At 34.0% G+C, this 23,268-nt stretch overlaps 1 protein-coding gene across 1 annotated transcript; it reads right to left on the reverse strand.

Annotated features, from left to right (window-relative positions):
* Nucleotides 1-1,536: 1,536 nt before the first annotated feature.
* On the reverse strand, nt 1,537-4,857 carry LOC114737874 (uncharacterized). Its single transcript, XM_028925865.1, has 3 exons — nt 4,641-4,857; nt 2,523-2,728; nt 1,537-1,866 (listed from the first exon to the last, which is right to left on the reverse strand). Exons 1-3 carry the CDS (start codon nt 4,740-4,742, stop codon nt 1,599-1,601), a joined length of 576 nt encoding a protein of 191 aa, XP_028781698.1. The 5' UTR covers nt 4,743-4,857; the 3' UTR covers nt 1,537-1,598.
* Between the last annotated feature and the right edge of the window lie 18,411 nt (nt 4,858-23,268).

A 23,268-nucleotide genomic window follows, 5' to 3' on the forward strand; every position in this document is an offset into this window, starting at 1 on the left:
TCTTAAAAGAATTACACAGCATCCACCTCCTTTAAAGATCTATCCCCCATGGGGGTGGATTTTTTTTAAGAAGTTTGGACAGCTGGTTGGTGTGAGTGGACACATGAGGGATAAAATCTCTAAGTTAATTGACAATTCCCAAAAATTGCTGAATTTGTTTTGCTGTTATATTCTCGTCTGGAAAATAGAGTAATTCTTCTGCAATATGTGGTCCAGGATAATACTAACTATTTTTAAAATTCATTCTGAGAAATTCTATACTCCTGACACCTATCTCTCATTTATTTGCCGATAACATAATTTCATATTTTTCAATTATTTTTCCGAACTGGGTTAATAAAGTTTATGAGAATCTTCATCTTTTGAGAAAAGCAAAAAGTCATCGGCATAAATGAAAAGGTTGTCAAGCAAGGGTTCAAAAATTCTGGTCATGGCTTTTTGAAACAGTGATGGGGCAACTTTGAGTCCAAGTAGCATAACAGTCTATTGGTATTGGGCATTTGGAATACAAAAAGCAGTTTTGAGCGGATCTTCTGGGCCCGATTGCCAAAAACCCGCTTTAAGATCAAACTTGGAAAAGATCTTGGCATCTCTAAGATGGACCGTAAGTGAACTGGGTTTTGGTAAAAAGAATTTGTCATCTTGAAGAAAAATATTGAGAGGTTAATAATCAATAACTAACCTTTTCTTTTCCTTTTTGATCTCTGATCTCTTTTCAACATAGAATGCCTAGCAAACCCAATCAGATTTTGTTGGTTCAATAAGGCCTTATTTGAGTAGTGCAAAACATTTCTCTTTGACGAGCTTGAAATCTTCTAGATTCATTCTTAGACGAAAAACTTTTGTGAGATTGATATCTTCATTCTTCTTAAAAGTGAGTTCATTATGCCTTATTCTTAAAATAACAATAAACTAATTATTAGGAACATTTTAGCCGAACAAACAACAACCCCAATCCTCCTATTACCCCATCTTTTCTTATGTTACCGACATGCACAACGTTATGCCTGTTCCGTCACCACTCTAATCCATTTTCACAATTTTATGGTACCTCATTATTAATATAAAAATTTGATAACTAACATAAAAATACTTAAAAAATTAGTTATTTATAACAAATATATTAACCTCCTTAAAATATCATTTTACTAATTCTCCTTAATAGAAACCTTTTAATATGTATCATTAATAAGGATATTTTTCCCAAAAAAATTGAATTAAATTTTTATATTTAAAACCAAATCTAACCCTCCAACTAGCCTTTGCATTAAAAAACCTCTTATATTGAGGATATCTAACCCTGACTATATTACACATAACAAGATGATAGTTTTTTATATTCGAATTACTTCCTTTTCTTGCATTGCGGCACTTCTGTTTCTTTCATCGTATTCCGGCGCCTCAATCATATGATTAAATACACCCGTGTGGCACGGGGTCAGAAACTATTACTACATAGAGAAGCATCCATGAGGAACACCATAACATGATGCCTAAGCAAAGCCAACCGAAAGCGATTATGTTACAATAAAGACGACACAATCATTGACATGAAGCTTCAAAATTAGGGTCCCTTGTACCATAATCACCAGACAATTTTATGCATATCCGGCCATTCCAACTGTTGAGCTTACCCGGTTTGCTTTGTGAGAAGAGGGAGTGGTTGTGGCCTTGTTGAAGTACATGTAGTAGTATACGTTAAGAATCATGGTTGCAACAACAAAAACTGCTCCAGCTACGAACACACCTTTCCTCAGAGATTCACAGGAGAAGTTTTGAGCATAAATCATTCCCCGGTATTTTGTGTGATAGGCGTTCTTACTTGCACCGGCTATCAAGCATGCTTCGGCAACCAGGAAAGTCACCCTGCAAGTACATAAAACATAACAGTGGGACATCAAGAATCAGAACAGGGTTGTTGAAAGAATGGTATTATAGCTATGTTTGCACAACTGCATGGTATTTTCACTACCAAAATGGATGAGGAATGACGTACAAAGAAAATCAAGCAAATCTTTTAATGCTGGGGCAAAATGGGAATTACAATAATCATTTGTATCAGAATAACAAAGTGGTAGACATCATAATGAATTATTTCAACAGATCAAACCCACCAAACAGGCTTGTTTAACCCATAAAAATGGCAGGTCAATTTATATCTTGTCAGCCTGCATAATTCTGGGACCATGTTAGCAAGACCCATTTGATCCACAGCTTAGTGGACCAACCCACATAACTCATGGTTTTCCCTTTTCTATAACTAATCGTAATAATTTAAAGAGATGCTATTTCAACTTTAGCTAAGTAATCAATTTAGTTCATCTTCGTTTGAGTATTTAAAGTTTTGATTTTTCTATTGGAGAGAGCACTATGGAATTTGACACATACTTATTATCTCAATAAATGCCGTCTGCCTTTTACATTAAGAAATTCCTTTTGGTGACCTAGTGGGCCAGGATTGAGATTTTTGTCTATTTAGAACTGCAAATTGAAGATGCCATGGTTTTAGTCAGAATTCTTACCAAGATAACATAAAATATATAATGGACCATGCTCGATTTCCCCCCGGCGTTAGAGGCCTCCCAAAACACATGCACTTAGTCACTCCCATAAGCAGTGATTCACCTGAAAGAAGAAACAGGAAGGCACCCACACCATATCCAGTTGCAACATCAGAATTGTAGATGCAATATGTTTCGTTTGTTCTTTCATCTCTAAACATGGTTCCCTGTCAAGGAAGAGAAAGGAATAGTATAGAAGACTGAAACATAATAAAGCTTGTCAACAACACCTTTGATTTGAAGGATTAACATACACTAAGAGATGGCTCATTTCTGTTCCACAAACTACCCCTTCACCCCAATCTTAAACAAGTCAATCAAGAAAACTATGACCCCTGGCCTTTATAATTCCAATAAAGCATAAAAATCTTTACTGTATCTTGTAAATGTATTCTTCAATAGATATTTCTCTTATCTTCTATATCTTCCACTTCAAATGTTCTTCACAAAGCATTAGCCTATGAAGCATTGAAATAATCCATTAGCTGTTGTTAGCCTCAAATAACACCTTCCCAAAAGATAATAGCCCAGGATAATAAAACTAAGGACTGAAATCAAAATCTCATGCATCTCATCTTCTCTAAAATAATAATTTATAACACATTAGCTATACGAAGATTTGTAGTGCCAAAAGGGATCTATATTCCAGACTATTATCCCATTACAATAAGTTCAGCAGTAAAATGGGGAAGTTAATGAGACCACATTTTTCCAGCAACAATGTTAGATGTTCATAACAAATACAGACATAATAAAGAGGTAAACAGAATAAGGCAAAGGGAGAGCAGGAATAGGTCACTCTTTAGAAAGCAAACAGAAGAATTTAATGGTAAAACAAGGGGAGGAAAGACTGATCTTATCTATTCAATTTTCCCTAGGCACATGTATCTAGAAGCTATTTGTTCTATCCCCAAATCCTATGTACTGGGACGAATACAACCTTCCCATGTTTAGCAAGAAGATCAATTTATTTCATCAAAGAAGATCAGACATTACATATATCAAAGTTTTTTTCATCTTACATGAAACTTCCTATCGACAGAAAGTGCGAAATAAAGAACCATAACTATCCAATACAAAAAAAATGTCAACAACTAATGCAACATTGAATTTGACAGGGCAGCACTAACAACTTTAGTTGACTACAAAGCGCCGCTCAGTCATAATCTCCAGGCTTTCTAGTGATAAAACTTACAGAAATGAATTAAACTTACATACAATTATGAATCATTCTTACAAAGTTCAACACCAGAAAAGTTTGACCAAAAAAAAAAAAAATACAAGACAAGCAATTTTTCATATAACTCATAATCACTCATAATCACAATCTCCCAGCACTCTAGTGATAAAAGCCTTCGTAATCAGTAGTGGCCCTGCTCAACATTCTAAAAAGTCTACTATTTTAGGATCTCTGGAAGAATTGACATGCTTAGTAGTTTGCGCATATGGAATAGAACCCCACCGGAGCCACAGTGTTCGACGTTCTACATTCCTGAATCAAGCACCTTACGTAGCAGACTAAACTTAAAGAAATCTAAAAGAAAGCAGAGCTATTACTCAACAAGGAAAGATATGACGTTCAAAAGTAATTTATGCAACATTATTGCATTCAAAAAGTAATTTTTGCAGGGTTAAATGTCATGGTCTTTCCCAGCGCTTCCACTGATAGATGAAGAATTCCCTTTTGTTTCCTTGAGATAATTCACCGCTCAACACAGAAAAAGCAATCATCCACAGAAGCAGAAATTTGCAGAAACACAAGTAGAAGACAACGCACAATCGTCTCCTCTTCTCAGCAATTAGCAGGCAAGGAACCCTTTCATTCGAGACACATAAATTATCGCTTAACACATAAACCTTAGCAAAAAGCTAAAACTATTCCAAGAAATCACAATCGAACATATAGATCTCTGGCTACGAACTTAAAACCCCTGATATTCCGAACAATGTACAAAAAGTAAAAGTAAAAATAGCAGCTTTTCAAGTAAGAGTCCAGATATGATCACGGAAAAATGTGACAATTAGATTTCAAAAGTTGAGAACCGCAAGAGATGGGTAAAAAGGGTAAAAGAAGCTCACGACGCTTCTCCTTCTCTCAGCAGCAATGGCAAAGCCGAAGGCGACCAAGCTTAAAACCACCACCAAAATGTGCACAAGAGTGGAGCCTCGTCCTTCTACCATTGTTTGCCTTTCAGAGAGGAACTGCAATGTGGGTTTCAGAGACTCTCTGTGCCAGCGAAGAGGAAGAAAGGAGGAGCCCTAGCTGAAGCAGATTAGCAGATTAAGTGCCGAGTGAAGAGACAGTAGTACAAAAGGTGTGAACAAAGTGACTACTTTGTTCGAGGTTCAAGCAAGAAAGAAACGCCTTTGCGAATTTGACAATAAAGCGCATAGAACTTACTGGAAAATTGACATTTTAGGACCCCCAAGATTTAATAATGCAAATTTGACCTGACTGAATAAATGAATAATACAACTTGAATGTTTTTTGACGGGGGAAAAAAGGCAATACAGCATAAATTTTGCTTATTAAAGAAAAGTTAAATTATTTATGAATTTTTTTGACCTGAAAACATTCAAGTGGTAAATTGAGATAAAATTTTCTGACATGTATTAATAAATATGAGAAACAAAAAATATATAGTGTAAACTTTTGACTCGCTGCTTTCCCAATATTGGTAGAAATTTTTTATACATAAGGTCTTCATTTTTAAATTTTGGGAATTATGAGTTGTTGGGCTTTTTTATAACTTTTAAAAATCACTTATTAGTATGTTTTACGTAAATTGAGATAAAATTTTTTTCACATATTTATCTTGTATTTCATAAATTATAATTAAAAAATTACTTATAAATTATTCTAAATAAACCTTTTATGTGCTGTCTTGGTCAAGCTTACACTTGAGGATCTATGTTAAAGATATTTATGTTAAATATTTTCACATTTTAAATAGTACTAATAAATTCTATCCATTGTTGCGTAATGTTAATATTTAGTCAGATTTTTAAAGACGCGGTAGCATAAATAAATTTTTATTTCGGATCATCAAAACTTAAAAGTATGTTTTCCATCGGATTTTTTTAGAAGTATTAGAATAGAGGAGTGGGAGATAATCCTGGTTATTTGGCATCTCTTTAAAAAATCACTTGTATATTTTACGAAACGAAACTTTTCACTTATTTTAAGTCAAAGGTTAATTAATATCTATGTGATAAAAAGTATTTTAATTTGAATTAAAAAATTCACGCTTAAAAAAAATAAAAAATTGTGAAAAATAGTAAAAAAGAATGATATTCTAAAAGAAAGCACGCATGACAACCAATAAACATATGTTGAGTCTACAAAAACTAAGTTAAGTATCTTATGGACTTATGCATGTTATATTTTATATTAATTAATTATATTATAAATATAATTGTAAATTATTTTTCCATGACTAAGCAAACTAATACAAATTAGTTTTATACATTATTTATAACTTATGGATGATATAATTCATTAAAGTTTTCATTCTAAAATGTATTTAATCAAAATTAGTTCCCAATTTGTTGACCCCTTTTTATGTTAATTTTACAGTTTTTCTGATAAAAGTTTAACAATTTTGCAAATTTCTCCAACATATTTATGAACTGGGGACAGTCAACTGTTTTCTCTCGCGGCTGCTGCTGTTTATAACTGTTTCTAGACACGCGAGTGTCGCCAATAATGTTATGTGTCATGCACGCGCCAGTCTTAGAGAAGGAGTCTGGCCATTGCAGAATGACATCGCTTCCACAGTGTTTCTTGTGAGCCCCGCAATTTGATCTCAACAAGATAAATAAAACGACAAGCTTTGGTGGATCATTGGAGGGAACTCATGAAAACAAAGATCGCCCGCATTTTAAATTGGACGGTGCATATTATATAATTTACGACCCCGACATGTGATCATCGCCAGATTTTGAAGGGCTGAAGCGCTCTTCTTTGTCATACTCTTTTTTTTTTTTTTTTTCAAGTTTACGAAATTGACATTTATTCTTTGATTAAGAAACGGAACCCGTGTTACGCAGAACACGGATTCTCTTGAAGTATTATACTCCCTCCGTTCTTTATTATAAGAGATATTTGATATTTAGGGCATGTTCGTATGTATAAGAGGTACTTAAAAGTTGTTTTCTATTTTACCCATATTTATTGTCTCTAACTCATACTCTCTCTCCTTTCCACTTCTTTTTCTTTTAATAAATTACCATTGTTCTCTCTCATGTTCTCTCTCTTTATTAATGAGGGTATTTTTTGAAAAAAAATTATACTTTTTACATATTGATTGTTCTTAACTAATTTTAACTGTTTTTTTTATCAACATAATTCGGTTATTCGTCTCTTATAATAAAGAACGGAGGGAGTAATATCGATATTTAATTCAGGTATTGCTAATTAAAGCAAATGCAATAAAGAATAAAGAAAAAGGTCTTTTTCTACACGTAGTGCCACTGTGCGAGATTTTATGATGTTTGGAATTTTTAAAATGACATCAATCTTTGGTAGGATTTGTAAAGGAAAAATTAATTTTTTGGCTTCTATAATTTTAAATCTGTTGTCACTCAATCTCTAAATTTTAATTCGGTATAACCTAGTTTCTATAATTTTTACTTGACATCTGAACATGTTTCACTGCAATTCAGTTCTTCTAATTTTTTTTTGGTTGCGTCGTGCACTCGGTATCCTGAGCCAAAGTCCACGGACCTAGACTGATCTGGATTAGAGCCAGGGCGGGATCCTTTGGGGTGGGAGGTCTACCACCTACATTATTAGATTCCTAAATCTCAAATTCAAACCCCTTGATTAGGCTGGATTAAAGGATTAATATTTTCTTTCGTAAATAATAAATATAAAGAGGTGAGTGTTCGCGCATAAAGTGAGAGAGTCTGCCTGCGTTAACAAAAATTATATAAGCGTTGAAATTTCAGTAAAGAAGGCAAGGAAAGATAAAGCAAACTAATTTTGATACTATGCTCGTTATAAAAACCACAGGAAGGGAAATGAAATGTCAGATATAATTTTGGTACATTATTTCACTATTAAATTTGGTTTTAATTAAAAAAAAAAGTAATTTGACTGTTGAGCGGTGTTGTTTATAAATTATGGAGTGTTTGAATTGAATCAAAACCATGATTTTAAAAATATTTTTACGATATATATAGTAAATATACAAAGTAGTTTATCTTAATTTACAGAAAAATATTTTTAAAAAATACTTTTCATACTTGCCATAACCAATGAAAGGGACTTATTGATTATTGGCCGGCAGGGAATATGTATATTGTATTGGAATATCACATAAAGAGTATTTTTTCACAAAACGAGACAAACTCCTTCACATATTTATTTCGTAAACTGTAAAAACACTTTTGAAAATTGAAATCATAGTTTGGTCTCTATCCAAACATCCCTTTAATCACATTTGACTCGATGCCGCCTTGATATTACTGGAATCTGGCTTTTATTTTGGGTCGGTTTAATTCTGAACTTGTCTCAATTTACTTTTGACTTCTTATCATTATTCAAAATTTCAATTTTCAATGTCAAATGGGGCAGTAAGACTAATCATAGTTTTATCACAAAGGTTCTACACTAAATTTCCGGTATTTCAACAAGTCATGCCGGGGTTGATCATTAACTTATGTTTTTGTTAGGTGATTATTTTAGCTTCCAAAATTTTAGACATTTATTTATGTATAAAATATTCAAACATTACCACATTTGTCCACCCCAAACCATAATTAGGAATTGCTTGACTGAGAAAGCGGCGCGAGCGAGATTCGTTGAAACTATAAATCTAGTGAGAAGGTAGAGTTTCTTTCTTTATCTTATCGTTTCACTCCTCTATTGTTTGACTTGTTTCTATTGTTTGATGTCCAATAATATTTAAATTTAAATTAGTAATACACATAGCATTAAATTTCAAAAGGCCTAGAAAAGATTACCATTTATTCTACCGCCACTTGTTTGTAAATATTTTGCTAGCGGTACGCGATCACAAAGATGCTAAACGCCGAGCTTTCCAAAGTATGGATATATTTTTATAGTTGTGATGGGATATAAAAAGAAGTAATTATGATTTTATTATATTTTTAGAACAGTTAAATTATTTAGGATATTTAGATTTTTAGGAATTATTAAGATTTTTCAGCATTTTGTTATTTTATTATTAGGATTAGTTGTTGTTATTATTATTTTTATTATTATTATTTTAGTATAATTAACTTTAAGCTTCTTATTAGATGACAGATTTGATTATTGAATGATATTGCAATTATCATTTTCTCTCAGCTTGTTCTTCTTCTCCGTTCTCTATTTCTCCTCCTCTGCTCTTTCTGATCTCTTCTCTTTCTCTTCCCGTTTTACATCAAGTTGTTGAGAATAAAAAAAATAAAGTATATATATGTTGGGTTATATCTTTTATTTTTTATTTTTTTGTTACGTATAAGTATATTTTTATTGAGGGTAATATGTTCAAGACATTATTAAGTGTTAAACGTAAGTACTCTTTCTAACAGAAATTTAAATCTTAATTTATCATATGGTGAGGGACAAGTCATTTTCGCTAAATCCAATCCTATTGGCATAATTTCATAGTTATTCAGAATTAAAAAAATAAAGTATATATCTTGGGTCATACTTGGTGGTTTAGGGCTCAGGTCACTGCAAATGAAACTGCCATGTGAACAAGGAAAAAAACATGGGTCCAAATTAAAAGTTTTACCTGATTTGAAATTTACTTATCTATTCCTATTTATAAACCACTTCTAGTATATTTTGTAACAACCAAGAAAAATCTTAAACTGTATTAACTCTCTATTAAAATATAATAACTTTTCAATTTTATCTTTATTTAATATATGCACTTTTTTAAAAAAATAATTATTTACATTATAATAAATGAAGGATAAACTAGTACATTCACGCTAAAATTTTAATAAAATGATTTATAAATAATACAAAAAATACTTTCTTTTCTTAATTCTATAAATAGGACCAGAGGAGTAAATTAGAGTAACCACTCACAAATGAAAACTCAATAACACAATTAAGGGAGTTAGTTTTGGGAATACACCGTAAAAAGTAATTCCCATGTAACTTTACTAGCTTTCTCTTTCCTTTGGTGTATTTGCTGTACAATTCCTATGTAACTTCACTACGCTTCTCTTCCTTCTGGTGTATTTGCTGTACAATCATGTAGGGTCCGTATAGTGATTCTACATAGCGCCCAAAATCCTTCCATATAAGTATTTAATAAGTTTGATCAACTATAAATTCATACTCTTGAAGAGGTTTGTTTTGGACGGAAATCAATCAAATCAGAGCAATAAAGCTCACATGCAGCTGTGCAGCAACTACCACCCTGGAAATGAACATCCAATCTACCACATATAAGGATCATATCTAGATATTTCGCGAATTAATTAGTGTGTGGGTCCAATATATTGGACATAATTTAAATATTCAGACATGTTCTTCATGCCACATAAATAACGTAATCCCATGTACAAGGTGTCGGATTTTTTGTCCACTGAAGGCACAATCTTGGACTATTCCCTTTAACCGTAAACTTGTACCAAATATGCTTTTCTCAAGTTGCCTTTTAATATATGAAGTCCCCTTGCGGAAAAAAGCAAGTATCAAGTTGCATCATCTTTCACACTTGACATGCTATTTCCTGATGAATCTCACTTTAATATCAAAATGAAACCAAAACCTCACCCAAAAGTATAAAGAAGGACAGCACAACGACACAAATTCATGTATCAGCAAATAACAATCTCCAGCGTCCAAATTCGTTGACTCATCACAGCTCCGACAAAATAATTTACACAACACAAATTGTCATTTGATCCATTTAATTTCATAAAACTCGTACAATTTTCCACCCCAAAAAAAAAAGGTTCCTAAATGAACAGAGAAGATAATATATATGTGATTTGACTACTTGGTGCATGATGAATTGGGAATTTGAGTCCTCAAGTTCCAGATATCGTCGTCCCAAACGACGTCGCCGTACAGTTTACTGAAAGCTTCGCCCGCCAGACCCATATCCCAAACGGAGCCCCACGACATTTGCTCGTAATCCACGATACTGCCCAGCCACAGCCAATCGTAGCAATGGTCATCCCAGTGGGTCAGTGTCCAGCCAGGATCATTCTGGGCCGACCCGGAATCTCTGCATTCGCTCCCCTGTTCCTCTGGTTTCTCTTCCTTAACCTTCAGCTTCTGAACCTCTTTCTTGGCTCTCTTCCTCCCGATCGCCGAAGCGACACTTTCCCTTTTCTGATTTCTCATATTGTTTGGCTGAAGATGAAGAGTTGAGAAGGAGGGGTTGTGCTGCGCTGTGTGGGTGAGGAAGATGACAATGGAGGAGAGAGTGAAGGTTATTTATAGAGGAAGGGGGCATGTGGGGATTGCTTAGTCCTCAACTTGTGTGGGTTATGGAAAAGCAGTCATGTGACGACGTCGACCGCGACCCGGCCCCCAAGTGGGCTTCCTTCAACTCATCCATTGCTTTCTCAACCGATTCTGAATTCCTTGAATTCGTTAGATACAATTATACCTTTTTTTTCCCGACCCATGGTTAGAGGAACTGAAGGCATCCACTATTGACATGAGATTACAAATAGATGAAACATGCAACCTTCCACTTGTAGGGAAGTATTGATGTCATTATGGTGCTACAAGAGTGGCTTTGCAGTGCCTTCGCCTTTTCCTACCTTCGCTGGAGCTTTCTTCCCTTGTGCGCGAGTGGATTTCTTCCACAATAGAATTCTGCTACTAGTTTTTCCATGCATGAAAAAGGTTTATTTCATTATTTAATTCCCATCCTGATGCATTCATTTCTCCTCAGCATCATAGTCCTCACCCCCACACATACACTCTTCCATATCTATCATTCATATCCTCACTTATCGGAGTTGGATAGCACGCATGTCAAAACAGACTTACAGAGTCTGCTTCTGCTGCTGCCGGAGGTTCAAGCTTTGCGGCTCAGAATCACCGTAGGAGATCACTCTGCTTTTTGATCGCTACTCTGAGGATGGCTTTATGATTGTTGCTCGCCTCCAGAGGTTCTTGGGAGGAAAAAGTCACAAAAGATGAAGCCTAGGCCATTATAAGATTGACTTTGAGCCAGCTAATGCGTCCACCTCATCAGATTAATAGAGTTAGTGCCAAGTCAGACAAAATTAACGGCCTAAAGTAACTAGGGACCAATAGCCAAAAACAGATATAATTTGAGGGACTAATACCATAGATTTTAAATTTTAGGAACCAATATCAAAATGAGTTTAAATTTAAGGGACCAAAATTTATATTAACCCTTAATTATATTATAAATATAATTGTAAATTATTTTTCCATGACTAAGTAAACTAATACAAAATAGTTTTATACATTATTTATAGCTTATGGATGATATAATTCATTAAATTTTTCATACCGCACATGCTAATATTTGTTCTTTTAAGAAAACAAAATGTAATCTAAAATGTATTTAATCAATATTAGTTCCCAATTTGTTGATCCCTTTTTATGTTAATTTTACAGTTTTTTTTAATAAAAGTTTAACAATTTTGCAAATTTGCCCAACATATTTATGAACTGAGGACACCTAACTGTTTTCTCTCGCGGCTGCTGCTGTTTATAACTGTTTCTACTTTCTAGGCATGCGAGTGTCGCCAATGATGTTATGTGTCATGCACGCGCTAGTGTTAGGGATGTTTGAATAGAAACCAAACTATGATTTTAGAAGTGCTTTTATGGTTTATGGAGTAAATATATGGAGGAGTTTGCTTCGTTTTGCGGAAAAGTGTTTCTGAAACCATGGTTTTTATATTGCCAAACACCCCCTTTGAGAAGGAGTATGGCTATTGTGGAATGACATCGCCTCCACAGTATTTCTTGCGAGCCCGCAATTTGATCTCAATAAGATAAATAAAACGACAAGCTTTAGTGGATCATTGGAGAGAACTCATGAAAACAAAATGAGATTGCTCGCATTTTAAATAGAATGACCAATAAGATTGGGTCTAACAGAAGAAACTAATCCCTCACAACATAGAGAACTAATGTTCGAATTTTCACTAGAAGAGGTACTCATATTTAGTGCCTGATAATATTTTAAATAGAATTGCTTTTAATAAAAAGATATCTATATTTTAGGAAAAAAATAGGATGGTGCATATTATATAATGGGATAATTAATTTGGAGGTCCTCCTAGTTTTATTCAATTTGGAATCAAGTCCTTGAGCTTTTTTTAATTTTTATTGGGTCCTTTAAGTTTGTTCTGTTAAATTAAAAAAAAAACGCTGTTAAAACTTCCGTTAAAAGGCACTACAAACCTCTTTCCCATGTGAAACAACTCTTTCTATCTCCTTCCCCAGTAACCTTTATTCTCTCTCTGCATTTGTCTACCGTATTAAGTTGATGTCCCTTGATAACATTCTTCTCACTCGAATTTAAACATCCCTCTTCTTCGGCCATGTTACCTCTTATCAATCAATTTTTATTTGTTCCCCATGATGAAAGCTAAGCTGATAATTTGCTTCAGTTTTCTTTTAAGATAACTTTCACCAATAAACTGCTCTTTATCATTCTTTAATACTTTTATCACATTGGCCAGTTTTTGATCAGCAACAAGTTGAACCCCTACAGGTGAAAATCTTGCACTTAATCACATCCAAACCTCCGACCAAATGTGTTGGAAATCTTGAGGATTCTGGAAATGGAGTAGCCAGGGGTGGGGTCACCTCATTGGAAATGGCAAATTTAAAGTTGAGAGAGAAAGGTCACTTGGCCGACATTCTATGTTATCGAGCAAGGAGAAGTCGTTGCTGGCTTTTGAGGTTATGTCATGAAAGATAAGCGGTGGATGGGAAGATAAGAGAGATAGGAAAGAGAAAAGAGGAAATAGAGAGATGAGGACATGGCAAAGGGGGACTATGGACACAGGCGAGGGGAGAGAGGGGAAGGATGGGGGTTGTCATATTCAGTGATGGACAATTGCGAAGGGTACTAATATATATGTGTATGTGTTGGGGTGTGAGAAGAGATCAGCTTAATAAGGCAGGCAAATGCAGAGAGGGGAGAGAAAAGGCTAACGAGTTGTTTTAGATGGAGAAGACATTTGCGGTGCTTTTTAACGGAAGTTTTAACAATGTTGTTTTTTATTTAACAACAGGGATTAACATATTTAACAGAAAAAGTTTAAAGGACCCAATAAAAAGAAAAAGAAACTCAAAGACTTAATTCAAAATTAAATAAAACTATAAGGACTTTCAAATTAATTATTCCTTATATAATTTACGACCCCGACATGTGATCATCGCCAGATTTTGAAGGGCTGAAGCGCTCTTCTTTATCATACCCTTTTTTTTTTTTAATTTACGAAATTGACATTTATTCTTTGATTAAGAAACGGAACCCGTGTTACACAGAACATGGATTCTCTAAAAGTATTAAAATATCGAGATTTAATTCAAGTATTGCTAATTAAAGCAAATGCAATAAAGAATAAAGAAAAGGGTACTCCTCCGATCCTTAATATAAGACTCATTTAACTAATTTGATTAGATTAAGGAAGTTAGGTAAGTTAGTTAATTATAAGAAAACTGACACATTTTTCCTAAAATATTATAATCATCTTTTTTAATATCCTCTCTCCCTCTTCTACTTGATTATGGTTGAGGGAGTATCCATAGGAGTAATTTAGAGAAAAATGATAAATATGAGAAATGGGTCTTATATTTAGGACCAAAACCAACTCAAAAATTGGGTCCTATATTAAGGACTGGAGGAGTATTTTTTTTACACGTAGTGCCGCTGTGCGAGATTTTCTATGATGTTTGGAATTTTAAAAAGACATTAATCTTTTGTAGATTTTATGAAAGAAAAAATTAATTTTATGGTTCCTATAATTTTAATTTTGTTATTAGTCAATCCTTAAATTTTGATTCAATAAAACCTAGTTTCTATAATTTTTGCATTTTTCACCACAACTCAATTATTATACTCTTCCGGTTCTAAATATAAAACTCTTTGTGTATAAAAGTTTATAAAAGTTTTATATTTAGGACCGAAAGAATAATTTTTTTGTTTTTGCTTTGTGCACCCAGTATCACGAGTCAAACTCTATAGACTCAGACTAATCTAGACTAGAGACAAGTTAGGATCTTTTGGGGGGGCTCTGCCACCTACATTGTTACGTTTCTAAATCTCAAACTCGAACCTTTTAGTTAAGTTAGATTAAAGGATTAAACTTTTCTTTCGTAAATAATAAATATAAAGAAGTGAGTTTGCCCGCATAAAGTGAGAGAGTCTGCCTGTATTAACAAAAATTATATAAACGTTGAAATTTCAGTAAAGAAGGCAAGGAAAGATAAAAGCAAACTAATTTTGATACTATGCTCGTCATAAAAACCACAGGAAGAGAAATGAAATGTCAGATATAACTTTAGTATATTTTTTCACTATTAAATTGGGTTTTAATATGAACCCGAAAAATTGGGTTTTAATAAATAAAAAAAGTAATTGATTATTGAGCGGTATTGTTTATAAATTATAACTAATGAAAGGGACTCATTGATTATGTGCCAGCGGCGAATATGGATTGTATTGGAATATCATAAATAATACTCCTCCGATTCTTAATATAAGATCTAATTATTAAATTAATTTTGATTCTAAACATAAGACCTATTGTTTATATTTATCAATTTTTTCTAAATTATCCTTATATATACTCCCTCAACCATAATCAAGTAGAAGAGGAAGAGGGAATATTAAAGAAGATGATAATGCTGTTTTAGAAAAAGTATGTTATATTTTTTATAACTAACTAACTTATTTAACTTTCTTAATATCTAATCAAATATGTTAAATAGGTCTTATATTAATGACTGAAGGAGTAATTTGATTTTGGGTTTAGTCAACTGGAGTCTGGCTTTTATTTTGGGTCGGTTTAATTTTGACCTTCCCTTAATTTACTTTTGACTTCTTATCATAATTGAAAATTGCAATTTTCAATGTCAAATTGGGAAGTAAGACCAATCATAGTTTTATCACAAAGGTTCTGCACTAAATTTCCAGTATTTCCAAAAATCATGCCGCGGTTGATCATTAACTTATGTTTTTGTTAGGTGATTATTTTAGCTTCCAAAATTTTAGGCATTTATTTACCTATAAAATATTCAAACATTACCACATTTTTTTCCTCCCCAAACCATAATTACGAATTGCTCGGCTGAGAAAGTGGCGAGAGCGAGATTAGTTGAAACTATAAATCTAGGGAGAAGGTAGAGTTTCTTTCTTTATCTCATCGTTTCACTCCTCTGTTGTTTCTATTGTTTGATGTTCAATAATATTTAGATTTAAATTAACACATATAGCATTAAACTTCAAAAGGCTTAGAAAAGACCACCATTTATGTCACTGCCACTTGTTTGTAAATATTTTACTAGTGGTAGGCGATCACAATGATGCTAAACACCGAGCTCAATTCCATGCAAGTGTGAGTGTGGATATATTTTCATATGGTTGTTGAGGATAAAAAAAAAAAAGAAGTATATATATGTTGGGTTATATCTTTTATTTTTTTTGTTAACTAGGTACAGATATCTTCTTATTAAAGATAATCATGTTTAAAACACTGTATGCATTAAATATAGGGGAAATTTCACTGTAGGACCGTAGAAGACAAATAATTTCAAAGAGCCTCCAAAACTTTCTGAAACTTCACTGCAGGACCAAAGGACCAATCTGATATTAATTTTTAGAGTGAGATTACAATAATACCCCTCCCTTTTTATTTTATTAAAAAATAAATATTTACCGGAGTTACTGTTCTGGCCACCGGAGGTCGGAGGTCCGGCCACCGGCGCTCAGGTGGCCGCCGTCGGGGTCCGGTCACCGGTGGCCGGAACAGTAACTCCGGTGGGACCTCCGGTGGCAGGAGTTTTTTTGTTTAAAACAAAGTGGTCAAGGGAGGGTTTGAACCCAGACCCCTTTGCATACCAAAAGACTTGTAACTACCAAGCCAAGCAACCCATTCAATCATAAAATGCAAATAAAACTATATATAACAAAATAAACGCAACAGTCCAAATGTAAGTGAACAAGTGAAATTAGATGATTTACAAGTGGAATTCAGAAATTTGCAACAAAAATTAGGCAATTTACAAATAACATAATAGAAGTCATAACCCAAAATACAAGTATTTAAGTGCAAATGAGCAAGTAAAATTTGAAGATTTACAATAAAAGTTTATGGATTTACAACCCAAATTTAGCAAACACAAGAGAATTCACAACCCAAAATGTAAGTGTTTGAGTACAAGTGAAGAAGTGAAATTAGAAGATTTACAAGTGTAATTCAACAATTTACAACAAAAATTAGACAATTTACAAATAATATAATAGAAGTCATAACCTCAAATGCAAGTGTTTAAGTGCAAATGAGCAGGTGAAATTTGCAGATTTACAATAAAATTTTATGAATTTACAATCCAAATTTGGTAAACACAAGAGAATTCATAACCCAAAATGTAAGTGTTTGAGTGTAAGTGAAGAAGTGAAATTAGACGATTTACAAGTGTAATTCAGCAATTTACAACAAAAATTAGACAATTTACAAATAACATAATAGAAGTCATAACTCCAAATGCAAGTGTTTAAGTGCAAATGAGCAAGTGAAATTTGAAGATTTACAATAAAATTTTATGGATTTACAACCCAAATTTGGTAAACACAAGAGAATTCACAACCCAAAATGTAAGTGTTTGAGTGTAAGTGAAGAAGTGAAATTAGACGATTTACAAGTGGAATTCAGAAATTTACAACAAAAATTAGGCAATTTACAAATAACATAATAGAAGTCATAACCCCAAATGCAAGTGTTTAAGTGCAAATGAGCAAGTGAAATTGTCGAATTTCACTTGCAAATCTATAAACTTTTGTTGTAAATCTTCAAATTTTATTTGCTCATTTACACTTAAACACTTGTATTTGGGATTGTGGGTTCTATTATGTTATTTGTAAATTGTCTAATTTTTGTTGTAAATTGCTGAATTCCACTTGTAAATCGTCTAATTTCACTTGTTCACTTACACTCAAACACTTACATTTTGGATTGTGAATTCTCGTGTTTACCAAATTTGGGTTGTAAATCCATAAACTTTTATTGTAAATTTTCAAATTTTACTTTGCTCATTTGCACTTAAATACTTTCATTTTGGGTTATGACTTCTATTATGTTATTTGTAAATTGCCTAATTTTTGTTGCAAATTTCTGAATTCCACTTGTAAATCGTCTAATTTCACTTGTTCGCTTACATTTGGACTGTTGCGTTTATATATAGTTTTATTTGCATTTTATGATTGAATGGGTTGCTTGGCTTGGTGGTTACAAGTCTTTTGGTGTGCCAAGGGGTCCTGGGTTCAAACCCTCCCTTGGCCACTTGTTTTAAACAAAAAAACTCCGGCCACCGGAGGTCCCGCCGGAGTTACTGTTCCGGCCACCGGTGACCGGACCCTGACGGCAGCCACCTGAGCGCCGGTGGCCGGACCTCCGACCTCCGGTGGCCGGAACAGTAACTCCGGTAAATATTTATTTTTTAATAAAATAAAAAAGGAGGGGTATTATTGTAATCTCACTCTAAAAATTAATATCAGATTGGTCCTTTGGTCCTGCAGTGAGGTTTCAGAAAGTTTTGGGGGCTCTTTGATATTAATTGTCTTCTGCAGTCCTATAGTGAAATTTTCCCTTAAATATAGGTACTTTTCCTAACGGGAATTTGAAGTTTAATTTATCATGCTATGAGGGACTGGTCTTTTCCACTAAATCCAATCCTGTTGGTGTATTTTTATAGTTGTTGAGAATAAAAAAAATAATGTATATATATGTTGAGTTATACTTAGTTTTACCTTCATGATTTGAAATTTAAATTAGAGTAACCACTCATAAGTGAAAACGCAATAGCACAATCAAGGGAGTTAGTTTTGTGAATACACCGAAAAAGGTAATTTCTATGTAACTTTACAAGCTCTCTCTTTCTTCTGGTGCATTTGCTGTACGATTCCCATGTAACTTTACCAGCATTCTTTTTCTTCTGGTGTATTTGTTGTCCAGTCATGCATGTTCGTATAGTGATTTTATATCGGGCGCCCGTATCAGATTACTTTGTCGGATTCCAAGTCTCAAAAACCTTCAATATAAGTATTTAATGAGTTTGATCAACTATAAATTCATACTCTTGAAGAGGTTTATTTTGGATGGAAATCAGTCAAATCAGAGCAATGAACATCTGTGCAGCTGTGCAGCAACTACCAACCTAGAAATGAACATCCAATATGCCACATATAAGGATCATATCTACATATTTCACGAATTAATTAGCGGGTGGGTCCAATATATTGGACATAATTTAAAAATTCAGACATGTTGTCCATGCCACACAAATAACGTGATCCCATGTATAAGTTGTCGGATTTTTTGTCCACTGAAGGCAAAATCTTGGACTATTCCCTTTAACTGTAATCTTGTACCAAAGATGCTGTTCTCAAGTTGCCTTTTAATGTATGAAGTCCCCTTGCTGAAAAAGCAAGTATCAAGTTGCATCATCTTTTACACTTGACATGCTATTTCCTGAAGAATCTCACTTTAATATCAAAATTAGACCAAAACCTCAGCCAAAAGTGTAAAGAAGGACAGCACAACTACACAAATTGGCCAACTCTATAATTCATGCATCAGCAAATAACAATCTCCAGCGTTCAAATTCGTTGACTCATCACAGCTCCAACAAAATAATTTACACAACACAAATTGTCATTTGATCCATTTAATTTCATAAAACTCGTACAATTTTCCTCTCCCCCCCCCCCCAAAAAAAAAGGTTCCTAAATGAACAGAGAAGATAATATATATGTGATTTGACTACTTGGCGCATGATGAATTGGGAATTTGAGTCCTCAAGTTCCAGATATCGTCGTCCCAAACGACGTCGCCGTACAGTTTACTGAAAGCTTCGCCAGCCAGACCCATATCCCAAACGGAGCCCCACGACATTTGCTCGTAATCCACGATACTGCCCAGCCACAGCCAATCGTAGCAATGGTCATCCCAGTGGGTCAGTGTCCAGCCAGGATCATTCTGGGCCGACCCGGAATCTCTGCATTCGCTCCCCTGTTCCTCTGGTTTCTCTTCCTTAACCTTCAGCTTCTGAACCTCTTTCCTGGCTCTCTTCCTCCCGATCGCGGAAGCGACACTTTCCCGTTTCTGATTTCTCATATTGTTTGGATGAAGATGAAGAGTTGAGAAGGAGGGGTTGTGCTGCGCTGTGTGGGTGAGGAAGATGAAAATGGCGGAGAGAGTGAAGGTTATTTATAGAGGAAGGGGGCATGTGGGGATTGCTGAGTCCTCAACTTGTGTGGGTTACGGAAAAGTAGTCATGTGACGACGTCGACAGCGACCCGGCCCCCAAGTGGGCTTCCTTCAAGTCGTCCATTCCTTTTATCTCCCCATTTCAGTTTTTACTTTTTTAACCGATTCCTACAATTCGACAATTCGTTAGATACAATTAGACCTTTTTTTTTTTTTCCGCCCTATGGTTAGAGCAACTGAAGGCGTACACTAATTGACACGAGATTACAAATGGATGAAACAAGCAACCTTCCATTTGCAGGGAAGTATTGATGTCATTATGGTGCTACAAAGGTACTCCCTCCGATTCAAACTATTAGCTTTGCTACTAATTATAAGATTTTGTTTGTAGCATTTTATTTGAAGCCTGCAAACGATATCTTATAATTAGGACCGAAAGTAAATAAGATAAACTTTGTTGGAGAGATTTGATTTTTTTATAAGATAATATTTACTTTTGTCTATGTATTTAATGAGTTTTTTTTTCTATATTACCCCATATATTTTCTTTTCTTATTTATTGAATCTTTTATTTATTCTCTTTACTAATAAGGGCATATTTAAAGAAAAAATACATATTTTATATATTTATTATTTTGAACATATTTTAACTAATTTCTTAATAAATACTCTTCCGGTTCTAAATATACAAATTTTATATTTCTTATATTTAAAACTAGAAAAATATAAATAGATAAAGTTTATTTTGTATTTCAAATCGATAATAGTATTTGACAATTACGCCTTTTCAGCAGCTAGAAGTTGGAGGGGTTGGTTGGTTGGTTAGATGGAGAGAGGTTGGGGGGAAGTAGGCAGGCAAGGCATGCAGGAGGGGCGGGGCTGGAATGAAGGGAAGGCGTGGCCAAGTGGGAAGCACGAAAATCGGGGGAGGCTCATTATGCTGGGCAGTGTCGGCGTGAAACCCTCTTTGATGTTGACATTTAATTCTGCACGTTACATTTTATGCAATCTTAGCTGCTAGCTGTCACGTATCCGTCTCCTGCCCCCCCACTTGCGTTTGTTTCTTCAATATTCCCTTCCTTCATCCCACTTGATCATAATTCACAAGCGCCCTCCGCCCCCGTCAATGTTCCTTTCAATTTAAAATATAAACTAAATTTTACTCTCTCCGTTCCTTATTATAAAAGACATTTGATGCTTATGGTATGTTTCTATATATAAGAGACACTTAAAAGTTATCTCTACTTTTTTGTGTTAATTTCCTATTTTATCCATATTTATTGTCTCCAACTCACACTCTCTCTCCTTCCCACTTCTCTTTCTTTTAATAATTTAATTATTCCCTCTCATGCTCTCTCTCCTTATTAATGAGGACATTTTTGAAAAAAAAATTATATTTTTTACACATTGATTGTTCTTAACTAATTTTAACTGCTTTTTTGATCAACGTAATTTAGTTATTTGTCTCTTATAATAAGGAACGGAGGGAGTATCTATTTACATCCATTTAAAAAAAGTAGTTAAAATCATTTTAAAGAAATAAATATGTAAGGTATTTAAAACATTAAAAACAACTGCATCACCGTGGGCCCCACCATTTGGATCAGCTTAAATATGCCCCACTCTTTACTTTTAAAAAAATAATAATAAAAGCACTTAATTCTCCAATTTTATAATACTACATTTTTATCCGCTTCTCAGTAAATTCACTAGCTTGCTAGTCATATTAAGTGTGTTTAAGAGTTCATAATCAATGTTAATATTCATGTACACTACCAAAGATATGTTATTATCAGTTCATTAATATATACATTTAACAGGAAATTGTGGTTAATTAATCTTGGCAAAAAAATGGTTAATTGGTCATTCATGTATAATATATTAGTAAAAACGGGAAAGGACATAAAAGTTGTAATTTTTCAGGCCGACAAAAAGACATTATTAATCAATTAGAAGGTGCTGTGGGCCCACTAGAATGTGATCCCATGCAGGCGGCATTCGTTTCTTTATTAATTTCATTTGTGAAAACTGGCGGCAAGTTTTACTTGCGAGAAAGCGGTGCCGTAGAAAATACGAATATAATGCATAATATTTATTTATGTTTCATTTATTTGTTTGTTTCTGATTATATATTTGGTATAACAGATTAAAAGTCCGGACTCCATATCCAATAAAACGAGTAAATTGTTTTGACAGGCTTTTTTCCTACATACGGATATCCTCTTATTTGGGGAGAATTATGTCTAAGACATTATCAGATATTAAATATGGGTGTCTTTTCCCAATGAGAACTTGAATTTTGATTCATTATATTATGATAAACTAATCATTTATTAATAGGGGTTGGATCTAGTAGAAGGAGCTAGTCTCTCATAACGTGATGAACCAATGTTTGAATTCCTATTGAAAAAGGTGTCCACATTTTGTACCTGACATTACCTCAAATAGGATTACGTCAATAGAAAGATACCTATATTTTAGTAAAAAGAAAAAACTAATCCCTTTCGTTAAATTCAATCATCATTTTTTTTTGCTAAAGCATAAATATCTTCTTATTGGAGACAATTCTATTAGAGCTACCGTCAGACACTAAATGTGCGTGCCTCTTTTAGTGGGGATTCGAATCTTGGTTTGTTATGTTGTGAGGGACTAATCCTTTCCGCTAAACCCAACCCTGTCACTCAATTCAATCATCTTTTTTTTTCTGTACAAATTTTTTTTCCCAATTTGTTATTCAGTTCTTCATGCCTATCATAATATAATAAACGGGTCCAGTAAAAAGCCCCTAACTGACCCAGTCAGTTTTTTGCCGGAAAAACTTAGTTGGCCCAGTCCACAAAAGTCAACCGTGCGGTTCTTTTTGGAAGACTTTGTCGCTGGAGGATGGAGCTAGCTACCCTTCATCAGGCGGCAGAAGAAAATGGGCGGAAGAATAGTGGGAAAAGAACATGCCAATATCAAAAAAACAAAAAAAAGAAATGGCCCTCTGTTAACACAAGTTAAGGGTGGGCTAGAATTGCTATAATTTTATTATTTTAGAGGCAAAATTATACCATTAAATATTTTAGGACACTACCAACAAAGATTGGGTCTAGTGGAAGGAATTAGTCCCTCTCAACGTGACAAACCAATGTTTGAATCCCCGCTGGGAGAGGTGCCTACATTTAGTGTCTGATAGTGCCTCGAATATGATTGCCTCCAATAGAAGCATACCTATGCTTTAGAAAAAAATTTAGAATATTGGATGCCCCTTCAAAAAAGTGTGGTATACCTTTTACTTAGAAAATTACGATGAGGT

This window comes from Neltuma alba, unplaced genomic scaffold (assembly GCF_004799145.2).
Source record: "Neltuma alba isolate B1F8T4 unplaced genomic scaffold, ASM479914v2 tig00002801_pilon, whole genome shotgun sequence".
In the NCBI taxonomy this organism is placed as follows: domain Eukaryota; kingdom Viridiplantae; phylum Streptophyta; class Magnoliopsida; order Fabales; family Fabaceae; genus Neltuma; species Neltuma alba.